This window comes from Pseudomassariella vexata (assembly GCF_002105095.1).
Source record: "Pseudomassariella vexata strain CBS 129021 chromosome Unknown BCR38scaffold_18, whole genome shotgun sequence".
In the NCBI taxonomy this organism is placed as follows: domain Eukaryota; kingdom Fungi; phylum Ascomycota; class Sordariomycetes; order Amphisphaeriales; family Pseudomassariaceae; genus Pseudomassariella; species Pseudomassariella vexata.
Window position 1 is genome coordinate 435502 of NW_024467973.1, and position 14897 is coordinate 450398.

The 14897-nt window shown below is 50.0% G+C and overlaps 3 protein-coding genes across 3 annotated transcripts; 1 reads left to right on the forward strand and 2 right to left on the reverse strand.

Annotated features, from left to right (window-relative positions):
• Positions 1 to 2307: 2307 nt before the first annotated feature.
• Positions 2308 to 4667, forward strand: BCR38DRAFT_478138 (ankyrin repeat-containing domain protein; the record flags this gene model as incomplete). Its single annotated transcript, XM_040863095.1, has 3 exons — positions 2308 to 3291; positions 3342 to 3857; positions 3915 to 4667. 3 exons carry the CDS (start codon positions 2308 to 2310, stop codon positions 4665 to 4667), a joined length of 2253 nt encoding a protein of 750 aa, XP_040710974.1.
• A 130-nt stretch (positions 4668 to 4797) lies between these two features.
• BCR38DRAFT_354115 (heterokaryon incompatibility protein-domain-containing protein) lies at positions 4798 to 7322 on the reverse strand (the record flags this gene model as incomplete). Its single annotated transcript, XM_040856848.1, has 3 exons — positions 4798 to 6764; positions 6852 to 7100; positions 7157 to 7322. 3 exons carry the CDS (start codon positions 7320 to 7322, stop codon positions 4798 to 4800), a joined length of 2382 nt encoding a protein of 793 aa, XP_040710975.1.
• Positions 7323 to 8246: 924 nt separating this feature from the next.
• Positions 8247 to 9264, reverse strand: BCR38DRAFT_377938 (ricin B lectin domain-containing protein). The gene is made up of 5 exons (XM_040857365.1): positions 9124 to 9264; positions 8851 to 9075; positions 8689 to 8792; positions 8524 to 8634; positions 8247 to 8464 (listed from the first exon to the last, which is right to left on the reverse strand). The coding sequence occupies exons 2-5, from the start codon at positions 9003 to 9005 to the stop codon at positions 8325 to 8327; spliced, it is 510 nt and encodes a 169-aa protein (XP_040710976.1). The 5' UTR covers positions 9006 to 9075; positions 9124 to 9264; the 3' UTR covers positions 8247 to 8324.
• Positions 9265 to 14897: the final 5633 nt, after the last annotated feature.

Sequence of the window (14897 nt, forward strand, 5' to 3'; positions counted from 1 at the left end):
CGTTTAAATCGAAGGATCGACTATCAGAGAGTCCTCTGCGAAGACCCCGACGCGTATCGCGCGTGGTTTAACCTAGTACGGAATATAATTGCGAAATACGCGATCTAGGAGGAGGATATCTACAACTTCGACGAGACCGGTTTTGTGATAGGCCAAATCTCGTCCAAAATGGTCATAACGACTTCTAATCGGCACAAAAGGCCTAGAAAAGCCCAGCAAGAAAATCAAGAATGGGTTATAGTTATTCAAGGCATTAGGTCGTCCAATTATGCCCTCCCTCCGTATATCATTTTCGCCGGCAAAACCCACCTCTCGTCATGGTACGAAAATAGCCTATTACCGCCTGATTGGGTTATCGCAGTTACTAAAAATGGCTGTACTACGAACGAGAGAGGCGAAGATTGGATAAAACACTTCGATCATCACACCAAGTCTCGTACGAAAGGTACTCATCGCCTATTGATCCTCGACGGTCACGAAAGCCATCACTCGACCGATTTCGAGGTATATTGCAAAGCTAACAATATCGTCACGCTTTGTATGCCTCCTTATTCGTCGCATAAGTTCCAGCCTCTTGATGTTGGTTGTTTTCGCGGGTTAAAAAGAGCGTACGGAAAAGAAATCGAAGATCTCATGCGAGCACATATAAGTCATATCTCGAAAGAAGACTTTTTACCGGCGTGTTTAAACGCGTACAACGCAACTTTCACGGTTTCAAATATCCAAGGAGGTTTCCGAGAGGTATTAATAGTTCCGTACGATGCAGATTATGTCATATCACAGCTCGATGTGAAATTACATACGCCAACACCTCCGGGTAGCTCGGCTGGTCTCCCCGTCCCTTGGGAATCAAAGACTCCGAACAACCCAACCGAAGCCCAATCACAAACCGATTATGTGAAAAATAGGATTGTACGACATCAAAATAGCTCACCAACGTCAATTTTTGCTGGAACAGATCAGATTGCGCGAGGTACAACGAAGGTTATCCATCGGCTTGCCCTTTTAGAAGGCGAGGTCGAATGACTTCGAAAGGCAAATGAGACCTTAAGTCGACGTCGCCGTGCGAAGAAAAAACAGCTACAGAGTGGAGGGTCACTTCGTATACAAGCTGGACAGGACCTACAGTCTCAACGAGAGGTTGATGGGCAGTTACATGACGAATTTCGTCAAATTGGTGGTTGTATGAGGCGGCGAATTGCGCGTGTACGGCGCTGTAGAATCTGCGGCGAGCCCGGAAATAATGCGCGCACTTATGGAAGTGATGTAGAGACGTCTGAAGATAACGATTCTGAGTAGTTTCAATTGATGATAGGCGTTGTGGTTGAATTAACTTATACATTGTCGTATAAGGTCTGCCAAAGTGTGCAATTGGACCGTGTGTGCAATTCGACCGTGGACTACGTGATCTCTTATATTTGCAATGGCGGTCAGAAACTTGGCGTCACAACAGCAAATCATCAAATACACACGATACGATATGATACTACTTTATGTTGGCCAATATCACGAATAGGAAGATGGAGGAACGCGTAATTTCCGCTGTCACACGATGCGTAACAAAACAAGAGGTGGGGGTTACACCCTTCGGCTATGCGACTCAGAAGCGAGATGCAGTAAATGGAATGATTGGTGAAGTTCGCAGTCAGGCCTGAAATCTTTCATCATTCGGTCATAATTCGTGTAGCTGGTTCGAGTTGATGATGACTTCTCTTATCAGTTACGTTGCACCATCTGGTAAGCCCTTTTCTGGGTATACAAATTGCGACACGACCGACTGCCTGTACTCTTCCAAAAAATAGTCTAGATCGAGTGGTTATCTTTCAGTGGATATCTGGGGAACCGTATGCTGGTCCGCTAGCTGTTTGACGCAGGCACGACAGTCACAAAGAACACATCTGAATAATGTGACGAGAACTGGCAGTTATTCGCAAATAATATCATAAATAAAGTAGGAAAAACCATCTAAACTCGAAGACCAGCCACTAGGATGTCAACGGTAACACTCGCTCAGGAGCCGTTGCGGGGCCCTCAGCTGTCCGTGGTACTAAACCGGTAGGGCACATACTTGTACTAGGTCATCATCACCGAGAACAACCGAGTTGCAAAATTACAGCATTGAGGAATTATATGAACACGCTTGGATGATATTAACATGCAACCAGGGCCTACTCTGACTTATGGTCGTGGCGGCAGGTCTATCTTTGCCATCTCCCCTAACCAACAACCTTTCGACCGGTGGTGTGGAAGACAGGTTGGAAACCAAGTAATCCACCTTCTTACCCTTCTACACAAAATTATATTGCGATGAATTCCAACTCAGAACAGTCGGAATCACCCCGTCAGCGAAATTCAGACAGAATAGCCAGGTGGCTGGCACCGAGTGACTACCTTGGCGATTCCAGCGAGTACCAGCGACAACTCGCCTTAAGAATCCCTGACACCGCTCTATGGCTGCTTGAAACAGAACAGTATAATCGATGGCAACAGTCACGAATGTTCGGCACCTTGTGGGTCAAGGGTTCCCCTGGGTGCGGGAAATCGGTGCTAGCGGCCTCGACGATTGATCATTTCCGAAAGATCGGGAATTCCCCAGTACTTTTCTGTTTCTTCCGAAAGCCAGAAGGAACAGAAGTTAATATTATCCAAAGCTCGAGGACCCTCATCCAAGACTGGCTTGCCCAGTTGCTTCCTTGGAGTGCCTGTCTCGAGGAGGACCTCCGTGGTCTGACTGGCTCGACTTCTGCCAACGCATCGGAAGAAGATCTGTGGAAATGCCTCTTTGATGCCCTCAAATACTTCCCAAAGGTTTACTGCGTTGTAGATGGAGTTGATGACATCGATAATTCGCACAACGAAGAGATATTCCGACGTCTGAAGGAGTTGGCCAGCTTGAAACCCCATGCAGTCAAGCTCCTCGTGACAAGCAGACAGAGGGACTCTCTCCAAAGCAACTTTGAACTCGGGAAGATACGATGGATCATCGAGCTCAACATGGATGCCGATGTTACACGACGAGACATCAAAGCTTATGTTCTATTTCGACTAAACCAACAGATTCCAAACCGGGCTCAATCAAAGTCAGGACAGGCGCTTGCCAACATGATCTCCGAGCTCTCTGATGGCTCATTCTTGTACGTCAAGGCTTTAACCGACGAGCTTCTTCCGCGGCTTGATGAGTATCAGAAAACAAAAGGCGACGAGTCTTTGTCGCTCGCCAATCGAACCCCAAATATCCCAACGCCTGTGAAATCGGACACAGCCACCGAAGATCTGGCGGAAAGAATTCAGGTTTGCAAAATCATCACCGGCCTACAAGCAAAGTAACTAACAGGATATAGAAGAGTCTCAAGACAGGGGATGCTTCCGGCCCCGGCTTTGAAAATGGGGCAGGCCATGTCAATAACATGAGCGTCCAAACATCTGTCAAAGCCCAGATGAATGGAGTCGTCGCAGAAGCCAGGCGCATCTGCAAATGGGGAGCAGGCTCGAATGACACACGGCCCATACTGGTGCGATTGCTGATTGAACGTGGCATGGAACGGGCAGTTCCCTTCGGACAACGCCAGCGACGCTGGCTCCACTCCATGTTCGAGGTGGTGAATTGCAGCAACTCGGTTCTGGACGTCTTGTTTGAATACCCGGATCGTATCGACTTCAACACAAGAGATGTCAAGAACCGATCCGTGTTTCACGCGGCTTGCAACGTCACTGTTCATGAGGCTTGCTACACGTTGCCGGGAAACATCCGTGAGCCACCAAGGGATGTATGGGTTAAGGCAACTTCCATGTTCCTCAAGATAGCTGCGTATGGGGTTGATATCAAGGCGCTTGACGGCCAAGGCAGAACCGGTCTCGTAAGTATCCCCCACCCATCTGAACATTGAATCAATTAATATTAAAATAATTTAAAGCATATCATCCTCGACAACCCTATGATTTACGAAGGGCACATTATCAAGTTCCTTCAAACCAAAGGCGGTAAGGAGCTGGCCCATATTAGGGATATAAAAGGGTTCACCCCTCTTCACTACGCCCTACGTACCCTTCGGCCGGCGATATGCGAGGCACTCGTGGACCTCGGCGCCAACATACTTAGCCCAGACCCAGACGGAAACACAGCACTGCACCATATTGCTCGACAGTGCCTCAACTTCTCACAGGCACCTTACATGACGGATGACTTCTTCCTGCACCCACCCGACTACTTCGATAGGTGTCTCAGGCTCTGGCGTTGCTACCTATTTGCAGGTGGTTCCATCAATGTGCGCGATACCCGATACAATGCGCCGCCCCTTTTCAGCTACCTTGCCCACCACAACCCAACCGTCGTTCGACAAGAAGCGGACGAAGACGCAAATGGTGATGAAGGCTCGGGTGAAACTGTGAAAAACCGTCATGCGGAGCACATGAAGGTACTCTTCGATGCCCACCCTAGCTTCGACCTGTTTGCTCATGATAAACATGGCTTCACTGCCTTACACACCGTCGCTTCACGGGGTAGGAAGGTCGACGCCAACTCGTTTCGTGCCGAGTACGACGCCGCCCTCTTCAAGTATCTGCTTGGGAGGGGGCTCGATCCCCTGAGAAAGGATGATGATGGGCATACTAGCTTAGCTATCGCTAAGGTCTATGGGAAACAGGCCGTACTTGGTCTGATGCAGTAGGCTTGGAGGGGTATTTTGGCGTGCATTCTTGATGATAGGCTGTGCTGATCATCTATGCTCTTTGGGCTGTTTCTGTTTGTCATGTGATAGATGATCTTCGGGTTTATAGTCGTGAAATCTATGGTCCGTACTAGATAAGATTGAAAATCTCGGACCTTATTCCCTTCTCTCGCGCATCTTCAAGACCTTCTCCGTGCATATATCCGTGCAGAAAACACTCACCAACGAAGTGGAATTCTCGCGGGCGCTTGTCCTCGTTTTCTGCATTTGCATCCTCCCCTTCCACCGGTCTAAGCAGATAAAGAACTGACCCACCGTACAACATCACGACCACATCGCCAGGCAAGGCATTATGCGGACACAGACCAGGGTGACCAGTCGCAAAGTCAGTGGCAAACCCATCTGTGATACCGTCGCCATCATTGGTGGTAAACAGACAATCGCTGTAGCACGGAATGGCAGGACTCTCACGTTGGAATCCCCGGGAATAATGGTAAGTGAAATGGCGGTCATAGAAATCGCTCTCCTGTTGATCATCCAGCCTCTGAATCTCCTGGTTATCTCTGTCGTGCAGCCATACTCTCATGTTAGCCGTGGGGTTAAAGATGCGGACAAAGGCATGAAACAATTCCCTTGGTAGGTCATTTCCCCACTTCCAGAACGGAAAGGGCGCAATCTGGGCGATGGTGCCGAGATGGTGTCCGCGGACACGAAGGACGCCGGGACGCGAGACGGCATTGGAAGATATGAGTGCCAAATCTGGCGTGGATGAGCCGCTGGCGGTATAAGGGGCATCCGGAGCAAGCCCCAAGGTGGCTTTGGCCCAGTTGGCTTCACCGCCGTGCCACAGACACCATATAGGATATGGTATGGCTTTCAGGTCCGGAGGCTGCCCGTAGTACATCTGCTGCCAGCTGCGGCCTTGTAGGGTGTGGACTGCTGACAGTATGCGCAGCGACTTATGCTCGAGGATCCACCAGCGTACAAAGTCAGAAAAGACGCGCTGGACGGGCTTTTGATAGTCGGGACGAATTTCGGGAGGGAGCGAAGCGACGTTGCTCGTCTCGTGCCCAAACTGCAGTAGGGCGAAGATTTTGTCGCGCGGGTCGCTGGCTTTGAGGCTGTGTGCCTTCAACAGGAAGTCGAGAATCTCTTCGTCAGGATCAGCAGCTTTGTCCTCATGGCTATCTATGAAACTGGCGAATTTGAAAAAGACGGTAGGCATGACGCCGTACCGGATCAGGGGCGAACCCCTCTTGGCATCGAGCATGCGTCGGGCGAAGGCCGAAAATGCAGGCCAGGTCACTGCTATAGAACCGGAGCACACGATGGCAGTTCTGGCGTTAGCGACTTCCTGCAGTACCCACGTGCGCTTGAACCAGTCGAAGTCGCACTCTCGCCATATGTTCGCAAAGCCCATCAGGTCGTTGACGGAGATCTCAGCATTTACTGCACGGAACTCGAGGCCCTTCATTTCCGCACGAGTGTACGTCCTGGAGGCGTCGTATTCTTGCTGCAAATGCTCTTGTATAGAGACAATCTTATTCAAGCACGCTCGTCTTGTAGCATCCAAGGCTCCAAGCCAGATGATGACGCGCTTGGCCAGGTTGTATATAGACGCCATCTGAGGAACTTGCTGTGAACGCTCGTCATCGCAGGCCTGGTTGATGCAAATTGCATTCACCCAGAGTCTGCGTCCTGGTCCACTGGCGGGTCGGAGATGCACCAGTGCTTCGTAAAGACTTGAGTTGACAGGGAAGTCCTGAAACGTGCTCAGTTCTGACCATGTAGCCCGTACCCTGATTGTGTCTTTCCTGCTTGCCTCGCCCCAGCAGTACGACAAGGCCTCGTATTGTTCATCATGAACAGAGTCGCCGAGTGATATGGTCGTGACATCACAGGCGACGGGATCATCTGGCTGCCCTACATGCAAAGACAGGATCCGAACTTGCCGCTTTAAGGGATCCAGTTCATTGTAGAATTTGGGTTTGCTGCTGATGTTTTGGGGCTCGGTGGCGGCCATATCAAGCGCTGCTCTTTTCTCTCCCTCTACTTGGATCGTAGCGCTGTATACGTAGTTCACCCATAACATGAAGTCTAAGAGATCAATATCCTCAGAATTTTCTCAAATAAGAGGTTAAGAGGGAACGGAAAACCCCCGAAGGAAAGGCCGAGTAGACTCACCTGCTCTTGGGATGACCTGAATGATGTCTCCCGCTTGAATATCAGCCAACCACTTCCTCGTCGTAAGGTCACCGGATGCGACGTCCCAAACATTTTCATGTTCGCACTTCTCAAAGAGTGCATGTACGTTGTATTGGAACATCTTTGAGGGTCTCCTTTCGTGGTAGGAGGGGGTGACGATGGCCACTTCGAACCCCGAGTGACTGTCGTTGTACGTGCCGCCGTTGGACTGCTCGCTGTTGCTGAAACCTGCAGAGGTTTGTCATACTCGTATAGTATGTACCGTCCAGGCATTTAAGTCTTACCTTGGTCATGCGAAACTGTTGTCAAGACCAAGCGCCGCACCGATGTCGCAAGCTCAGGCACTACAGCCTCGAGATATGGCTGGCGAGGACAAAACTCGCCAACTTCAATTTCATCAGATCTACTCACCAATACAGTCCATTCATTCCCTTCATGATTTTCACTCATTGTGAAGTTAAGGGAGTTGTCACCTCGAATTGTCGACTGAACTTCGACGATGCCTGGATCTGGCTTCCCAGTCCTGTTTGATCAGAGGGATGCGATATCTAAAATCTCTTCCAGCCAAAATGACAAGCGTGGTCTCCAACGTACAGTTAAGTCGCGGGGCTGTGAGGGTCGGCAAAGGTCAGATTATGTCAGCAGTCAAGCTGAATGCACGCACCGCTATCCCTGCAGGTATCACTATGCAACGGTCATAGAACCATTGATCAAGTACTTACTCTTTTTCAGAGAGGTCCCTGGTTTATTGCAAGGGATGTGCAGCTTTCCAGGATCGATAAAACGAGTATCATTTTATACCTAGGTACCATATACTTCCTGAATACCACGGAGCCCGACCCCTGTGATCACTGAACGTCACCGAAATTTCTTGATTCGTTATATTAGAGAGCCTCTGACCATATACCGTTGTGTTTTTCCAATTATTAGGCAGCAGGGGGGATTCCGAATATGGCTGTTAGGCAGTATAGCACAAGCTGCGATGAAAGAGTCGCCATAGGCTAATTTGGTGGCCGGTCAGACGTACGCGTCATTTGGACCCATTGAGCTATGTGCCTTGAACTCAGAGATCATCTTGTCCTTCATGATGCAGAAATCAAAACAACCCCAAAGGACATACACTTCGTGCTTCTTCTTCTTTGTTGGTTTCCTAGCTTGTCGAAATTAAGTCAATTTCTTCTGGAAGTACAATTCGACCATGTAGCCATCGGCCCAAATGTCGATAGTGCCTTCTTTCCTGTTCCCCAGTTTTCGATTCTTCGGCCCGCGATGAGAGAATCGGGTGTCGACCTGAACTAGTGTGATAAGTTTGCACCCCATTAGAGGACAAGGACCCTCACAACCGCACAAGATAACTACAATTTCATTCCAATCCTTCGCCTATATACAAGAGTCCCTTCCCGTATTATTTCCAAGACCTTAAAACGTCATATTGTGTCCCTTTCCAACATATCAATCAGAATCAGAAGTAATAACTGCGGATGTGACATTGGCAACCTTCCAGATGTGATTCTTGTCACCAGCTATGCACTGCCAAATGACGACCCTGGTGTTATCTTTGACAGTACCCATGTAGAGATCAGCGCAAAGATCTGTGGGGTGAATCAGCTTAGAATCGTTCTATGGTAGCATTAGTTGTAACAGGACTTACTTGTGCCTGTCTGGTCGAGGACAATTTGGCTGTCAGTATTATAAAGCCATTTCTGCGACGCTGAAGTGTCGGCGCAGGTGGCGACAGTCAGAGGGCTTCCGTTACTACGGCCTAACACCGAAAATGAGTCCATGCCCTGTTGGAATATACATGGATAGTACTCGCCTGTGCCAGCGTCTAGGCAGAGTGTCGAGCTGGCTAGTTGGATCTTGGTACTGCCATCCTTTAGGTACCACTGTTGCCCGATGTTGGTGCTATTTAAGGTAAACCTTGAGCGAATATATTAGTATGAGTTCTATTGGTGGCTTTGAGGAACGTTAGACCAACAGTACGATTGAACTGCCACTCGCGACTGGAGTTGCTGGCTGTAGAACGAAATTGTCGTTCCAGGAGGAGGTAATCACGACTTGACGATAGCCCTCAGGTATCTGGGCGAAGCTCGTTGCTGCGAGCGCAAGCGCAAGAAGAGATGTGTACAGCATCTTGAAAAAATCAAGCTATTCTTAGCTATCGATCGACACAAGAATAAGAATTCGGGACCCCGCGAAACCTCTTAAGGTCATCAGCCAGGCTTTATATACAAGTGGGGTGAGGACTTACAAGTCTGGATCTTGGCGGCTAATATACCTTGCCGGCAATCCAGGCTGTGACTCCCAGCAAGGCGAATCAAGCGAGTGGTAATTAGGATTGAACCAATGGCTGACCTCAAGTGACTTTATTAACACAAATCTGACACTGACATATTGCGTTGATGAGGGTACCCATAGGGAGTTTGAGCCTCCGGGGAAGTGGGGTTGGTAATTTGTTGAAAACAGTTAGGTAGTATCAATGAATCAGAATTGCTTTATGAACATCCCACCTCACCAAGTTTCCATTGATTAAGTGGCGTAATCAGGCTAGAACCAACGAGACCGGCAGTTGGAAAGTGACATATGGATTGAATAACTCCACTTCGCCACCTACCCATCTTCCTGACCCGGCATATGGAAGCTGTCGGCGGCAGTGGTTTTTAAATGTATTCAAGTCGGCTTCCTTACAACACGATAGATCATAAACCCTGGAAAACAATCACTGAACTAGCAAGGCATTTTCTTTTATGGATTAAAGCAAAACTGTGCTGTTATAGAGGCCAAATTTTGCTAGCACGGGATTCTTGTTTTGCCTTGAACCGGAGGGCCCTTCGATGCAGATACCGAAAGGGGGCAGGTATTTCGGCCTGAACCGACTGGAGGCGTCTACGCTGTGCCAGATCAGGACGGAAAAAATAGGACTAGCAGCCTTCTTATTCAAGACAGGGGCTTTTGGCGTGTACTCGCCGCTATGCCGCTGTGGCGACGCCCCTGAGACGGCAGAGCACGTAATCCTCTTTTGCGGGCTGTTGGAAGGACCGAGGGAACGATTACGGGCCGCCATCGCACCACGGCCACTATACTCTCGCAGAGACCTCGCAACGGCAACAGGAGAACCAGTAGTTAGTGGGACTATTGTAAGGTGGCTGCTAGGGACGGGTCGGACAGCTTCAAGGCCCAGATAGCATCGATCTTCTCAGGGGGGACTTTGTTGGTAGGTTGAGAACCAACGTAATATGGTAGTGGACGTAACGCAGTCGCCAATAGGGCGAACCGACGACGCAGCGTATGTATTTAGTCCAGCCATTAGGGCACGGTTTGACATACGGGAGTACTAGTAGAGGTACCGGGGGCTTCGAGCCTACGGCGTATTTAATAATAATAAAAAAATAATGTTTTGCCTGATGGCATGATAGCGATGCAGGAGATGGATGATGGTTGCTCTCATGTACTGGGTATATTCGTCTATCTAACTGGGCTTTGTATAACTCAATGTAGCTTGAGGTGGCTTAGCAGGATTGAAGAATAAGTTTTTTGTGTCCTTGCTACATATATTTAGCTCCCTTAAAGCTGTTATTGTTGTCGGCTCCAGTTAAAATGGATATTCATCGAGATTTCGTAAAGAGTTATGAATGCTTTACGATCTGGTATAAATAGTAAGGTGCATCTTTACTATAATATCTTCCTTTATTTACGACTCTCACCTTAGTTTCATACTGGATGGATAGTACCTATATCATGCTGTCCTCAATAGGCACGAGCAACAGGATAAGACCTCAACAGGTCATCAGAACAACTGGTGCCTCAACAGGCGAAGAGAATGAAATCAATTGCTACTTGCCTGGCCGATTGCGTTTTCTTCCTCTTCTTACACAGGTCCTTCAATACTCCTAAGAACACGCTTACATAATTCATCCGAAAACTGAAAAGAAAGACCCAAAAGCCCGGTCCCTAAGTCAATATAATAAAGGATTTCTAGAGTTACTTTACTCCTACGTTAGCATTACGGGCTAATATATATATATATTATTATTAATTACGCCGTAGGCTCAAAGCCCCTGGTACCTCTACCAGTACTCCCGTATGTTAAACCGTGCCCTAATGGCTGGACTAAATACATACGCTGCGTCGTCGGTTCGCCCTATTGGCGATTGCGTTGCGTTCACTACCACACTACGTTGGTTCTCAACCTACCAACAAAGTCCCCCCTGAGAAGATCGATGCTATCTGGGCCTTGAAGCTGTCCGACCCGTCCCTAGCAGCCACCTTACAATAGTCCCACTAACTACTGGTTCTCCTGTTGCCGTTGCGAGGTCTCTGCGAGAGTATAGTGGCCGTGGTGCGATAGCGGCCCGTAATCGTTCCCTCGGTCCTTCCAACAGCCCGCAAAAGAGGATTACGTGCTCTGCCGTCTCAGGGGCGTCGCCACAGCGGCATAGCGGCGAGTACACGCCAAAAGCCCCTGTCTTGAATAAGAAGGCTGCTAGTCCTATTTTTTCCGTCCTGATCTGGCACAGCGTAGACGCCTCCAGTCGGTTCAGGCCGAAATACCTGCCCCCTTTCGGTATCTGCATCGAAGGGCCCTCCGGTTCCTCAGCGATAGCGCGTCGCTGGCGATCGTGATGCTCTGCTCCGGTGAGCCATCTCTTCCTCCAGTGGCCGAGGAGGGCAGCCGGGACCTCCTTTTCCTCACTCATCCACTCGGGGCCCCGGGCCTCCTTCTCCATAGTGTACCCTGCCGGTCGGAGTAGCTGCGATGTCTGCTTCCTCTTCGCCGGCCTATCCTGCCGGAGTATATGTGACGCTTTAGCGCTCGCGCTGCGAAGCAGATTTCTCTTCCCGCTAAGCCGTAGCCGTTCTTCAAACTTAGCAGCCCGGGCACTAAGATAGAGGTCTAGTGGCGGGATTGCTGCTTCTGCTTCCAGGTGGCGAACCGACGTCGCTTTGTGGGCGCCACAGACTACCCGGAGGCACTCGTTCTGTATCCCCATAAGGCTCTTAGCTGGCCCTGCCGGTTCCTCACTTATAGTATGCCACGCAGTCGCCCCGAAGGCGATCGCGCTACGGATAACCACCGTATATAACAGCCTCGCCCGTATAAGATCGCAGCCCCACGACATATTGACTAGCTTTGTCAGGGCTAGCTTTTGAGTTGCCATTTTTGTTTTAACACGCTCAACATGGGCGTGCCACGTCAGTTTGCGGTCGAACCAGACTCCTAGGAACCTCACTGAGACTACCGGCGACACTGTGGCGTCCCCAAGGCGAATACTTTGCGGCAAGGGCTCTCGGGCCCTAGTAAAGTGCATTAGCTCACTCTTGTCAGGGGCGAACTCCATCCCGTGCCTCACTGCCCACCGCTGACACGTAGCCCATGCGTCCTCCAACCAGCGGCAGGTCGTGTCTGGATCGGTGCCGACGCTTAGCAGGTTCGTGTCGTCCGCGAACCCGACTACTAAAAGTAGTGGGTGCTGCTCCGCTAGCTCCTCGTACAGCGTTGAAATGTATAATATAAACAATATCGGGGATAGCGGTGACCCCTGGGTGACGCCAGCTCGTAGGGGGATTGGCTCTGACTCCTTGCCATCGAACCGGAGGCGTAACGTCCTATCCTCCACGAAGCTGCGTACCCACTCCTGAACCCACTCCGGGTAGCCTTTCCGGGCTAATATGGAAATCAGCCGTCTGTAATTGACCGTATCGAATGCCCCCTTGATGTCTAGCTGTAGCAGCGAGGCGATGCCCCCGCGTCTCCACGCCGTATAGACCACGTCCTCAACTATACGTATTGCCAGTTCGGTGGACCTCCCAGCGCGGTTACCCATTTGGCCGTTTGGTAGTAGGCCGGCCGCCTCAGCTACTTTGGTGATACGCTGGCTCATCGCCGTCTCTATTACCTTCCCTACCGTGCTAAGCAGGGCGATGGGGCGCCAGCCGCCAGGGGTCTGCTTCTGAGCTGTCGTTTTATTAGGCTTAAGGATAACAACCATACTCGCTGAGCGGAAGCGCTCCGGGTAGTACCCCAGCCTAAAGCTAGCTGTTGCCAGATCCGCTAGGATCTCCCATAGGGGTTCACCGCAGGCCTTTAGCAGGCCAGTGGGTATCAGGTCGTCGCCGGGAGCCTTCCAAGCAGCCGTTCCTTTGATGATAGACTCGATATCCATTGTGGTCACCTCCCTAGGGACGTTCAGCTCTGGTCTCGTCTGTAATAGGCCGCGATCGAGGTCCGATAGATCTATACACGGATCTGGGAAGAACCTCTCAGCTAGTAATTTTGCCTTCTCATCATGTGTACGTGCCGTAAGCATATCGCCGGCGTCCCTCCGGAGATCTGGCAACCCGTGGGCCTCAGGGGGGGCCCAGCTCCGTAGCCTAGCCCACCTCTGCAGTGCCCACAGGCTTTTGTGATCCTTCGCCGTCCCCTCGAGCTTCTCGTGCCAGATACGCGTCTGCGCTTCGCTGATTTCGAGCCCTTGTTTTTGGCCGGCTCTTGTATATTCGTCCCACTTGTTCTGCGACCTTCCCTGGAGGTAGTCCCGCCGTCGTCTCTTCGTCTCAGCGCAAGCCTTGCTAACCTGTGGGCACCACCACGGGACCCCAGCGCCTCGGCCAACGGTGCGTCTCGGGACCGCCACGTCGGCGATCTCTTGGAGGTTCCGGATAACCCAGTCAACAGCCTGGTCCAACTCCGTTATCGTCTCAACCAGCAAATAATTCATAAATCTCTGGCGTGATTCGGCTACGATGAGCCACTTATCCGCCATCGCCCAGTTCCACCCTTCGACACTGCGGCGGCCCTCCTTGACTGCTTCCCCGTTGGATATTACCCTAATCACTTGCGCTCTGTGGTCTGAGCCCTCTAGGCCCGGGTCCCCATCGTAATCAATCCTAGCCCCTTTCGTCACCCAGGCTAGGTCGATAGTTGAGTCTCGTTGTTTGTGCCTTTGCCGTGTGATTTCCCCGAACGGCGTAACGAGCTCTAATCGCCAGCGTCGCGCAAACTCCACTACGTTGTCGCTGCCCCGTGACGACCGTCCGTGGACGTCCCACAGCGGGTGATGTGTATTGAAGTCCCCTACGAGGACCTGTGTATATATATAATTCGCCAGTTACGTAAATGTTAGGCAACCTTGGTGGGCTTTGCCAAGACCACCAAGGTTACCACATGACTTAGCCCTTCGGGACTAAGTCCAACCTTCGCGCTCCATAGGACTACATAAAATGGCATGCTTTTACAACCTCACAAATCTTTGACCACCTTTGCGTGTAACAGTAAAGAAGTATCATATTAATACGGCTAAAAGAGTAGTAATACGAACTTAGTAATATACCTCCGTTTAACCGGAGAGTAGATATAGGTTCGATTAGGTTAAGTAGATAGCCAGCCTTAAGCGTTATAGATTGAGGACCCTTCATAGTTAGAACCAAATAAGACAGAGAAGTTAAGTCTCATATATGTAAAGGGCCCAGTGCAACGATACACAGCCGCGCGATACCGAATTAGGAATAAGGGCTAAATCCGGGATGTACGACAGCGTGTTCTCGACTATGTAGAGGGTTATCCCTACGCAACAATAAGACCGGTACTTATGTACCGTCTATCTACGTGATTCTCAAATAATAAACGATAAATGGGCGTAGTTAGGCACAATCTGTTCCTTGTAGGAGTTATCACATAACAAGGAAACCTGGCCCTTCCAACCCACCCCACAGAGCCCTTTAAGGTGCTATTAAAGGTTCAAGCCCGAAATGTGACCGACCCTACGGAGGTCCGATTCCTGAGGTCTGACCCACCCAGTATTCCATATTTCCTTATTCTCCATATTCCATGACAGTGATAATAAGGTGTGATAATTCGGGATAGCTTAGATCAACGACATTCTATTCGCTGTTATTCAAATTCTGTTCCGTTATGATTCCACTGCTGGTTTAATTTCTCTACTATTATTTATTGAACGAATAATAGTAAGTAAATCGGCGGCTATCTTGTTCTATTATAGACGATGCTATACGTCCTGTCGTCTC

Bases quoted from the DNA above. Each gene is read 5' to 3' on its own strand.
- BCR38DRAFT_377938 (XM_040857365.1), bottom strand. From the start codon at position 9,005: ATGCTGTACACATCTCTTCTTGCGCTTGCGCTCGCAGCAACGAGCTTC. The intron at 8,793-8,850 runs GTTGGTCTAACG...TATTCGCTCAAG, and splicing joins AGTGGCAGTTCAATCGTACT to GTTTACCTTAAATAGCACCA. The intron at 8,465-8,523 runs GTAAGTCCTGTT...TTCACCCCACAG, and splicing joins CCTCGACCAGACAGGCACAA to ATCTTTGCGCTGATCTCTAC.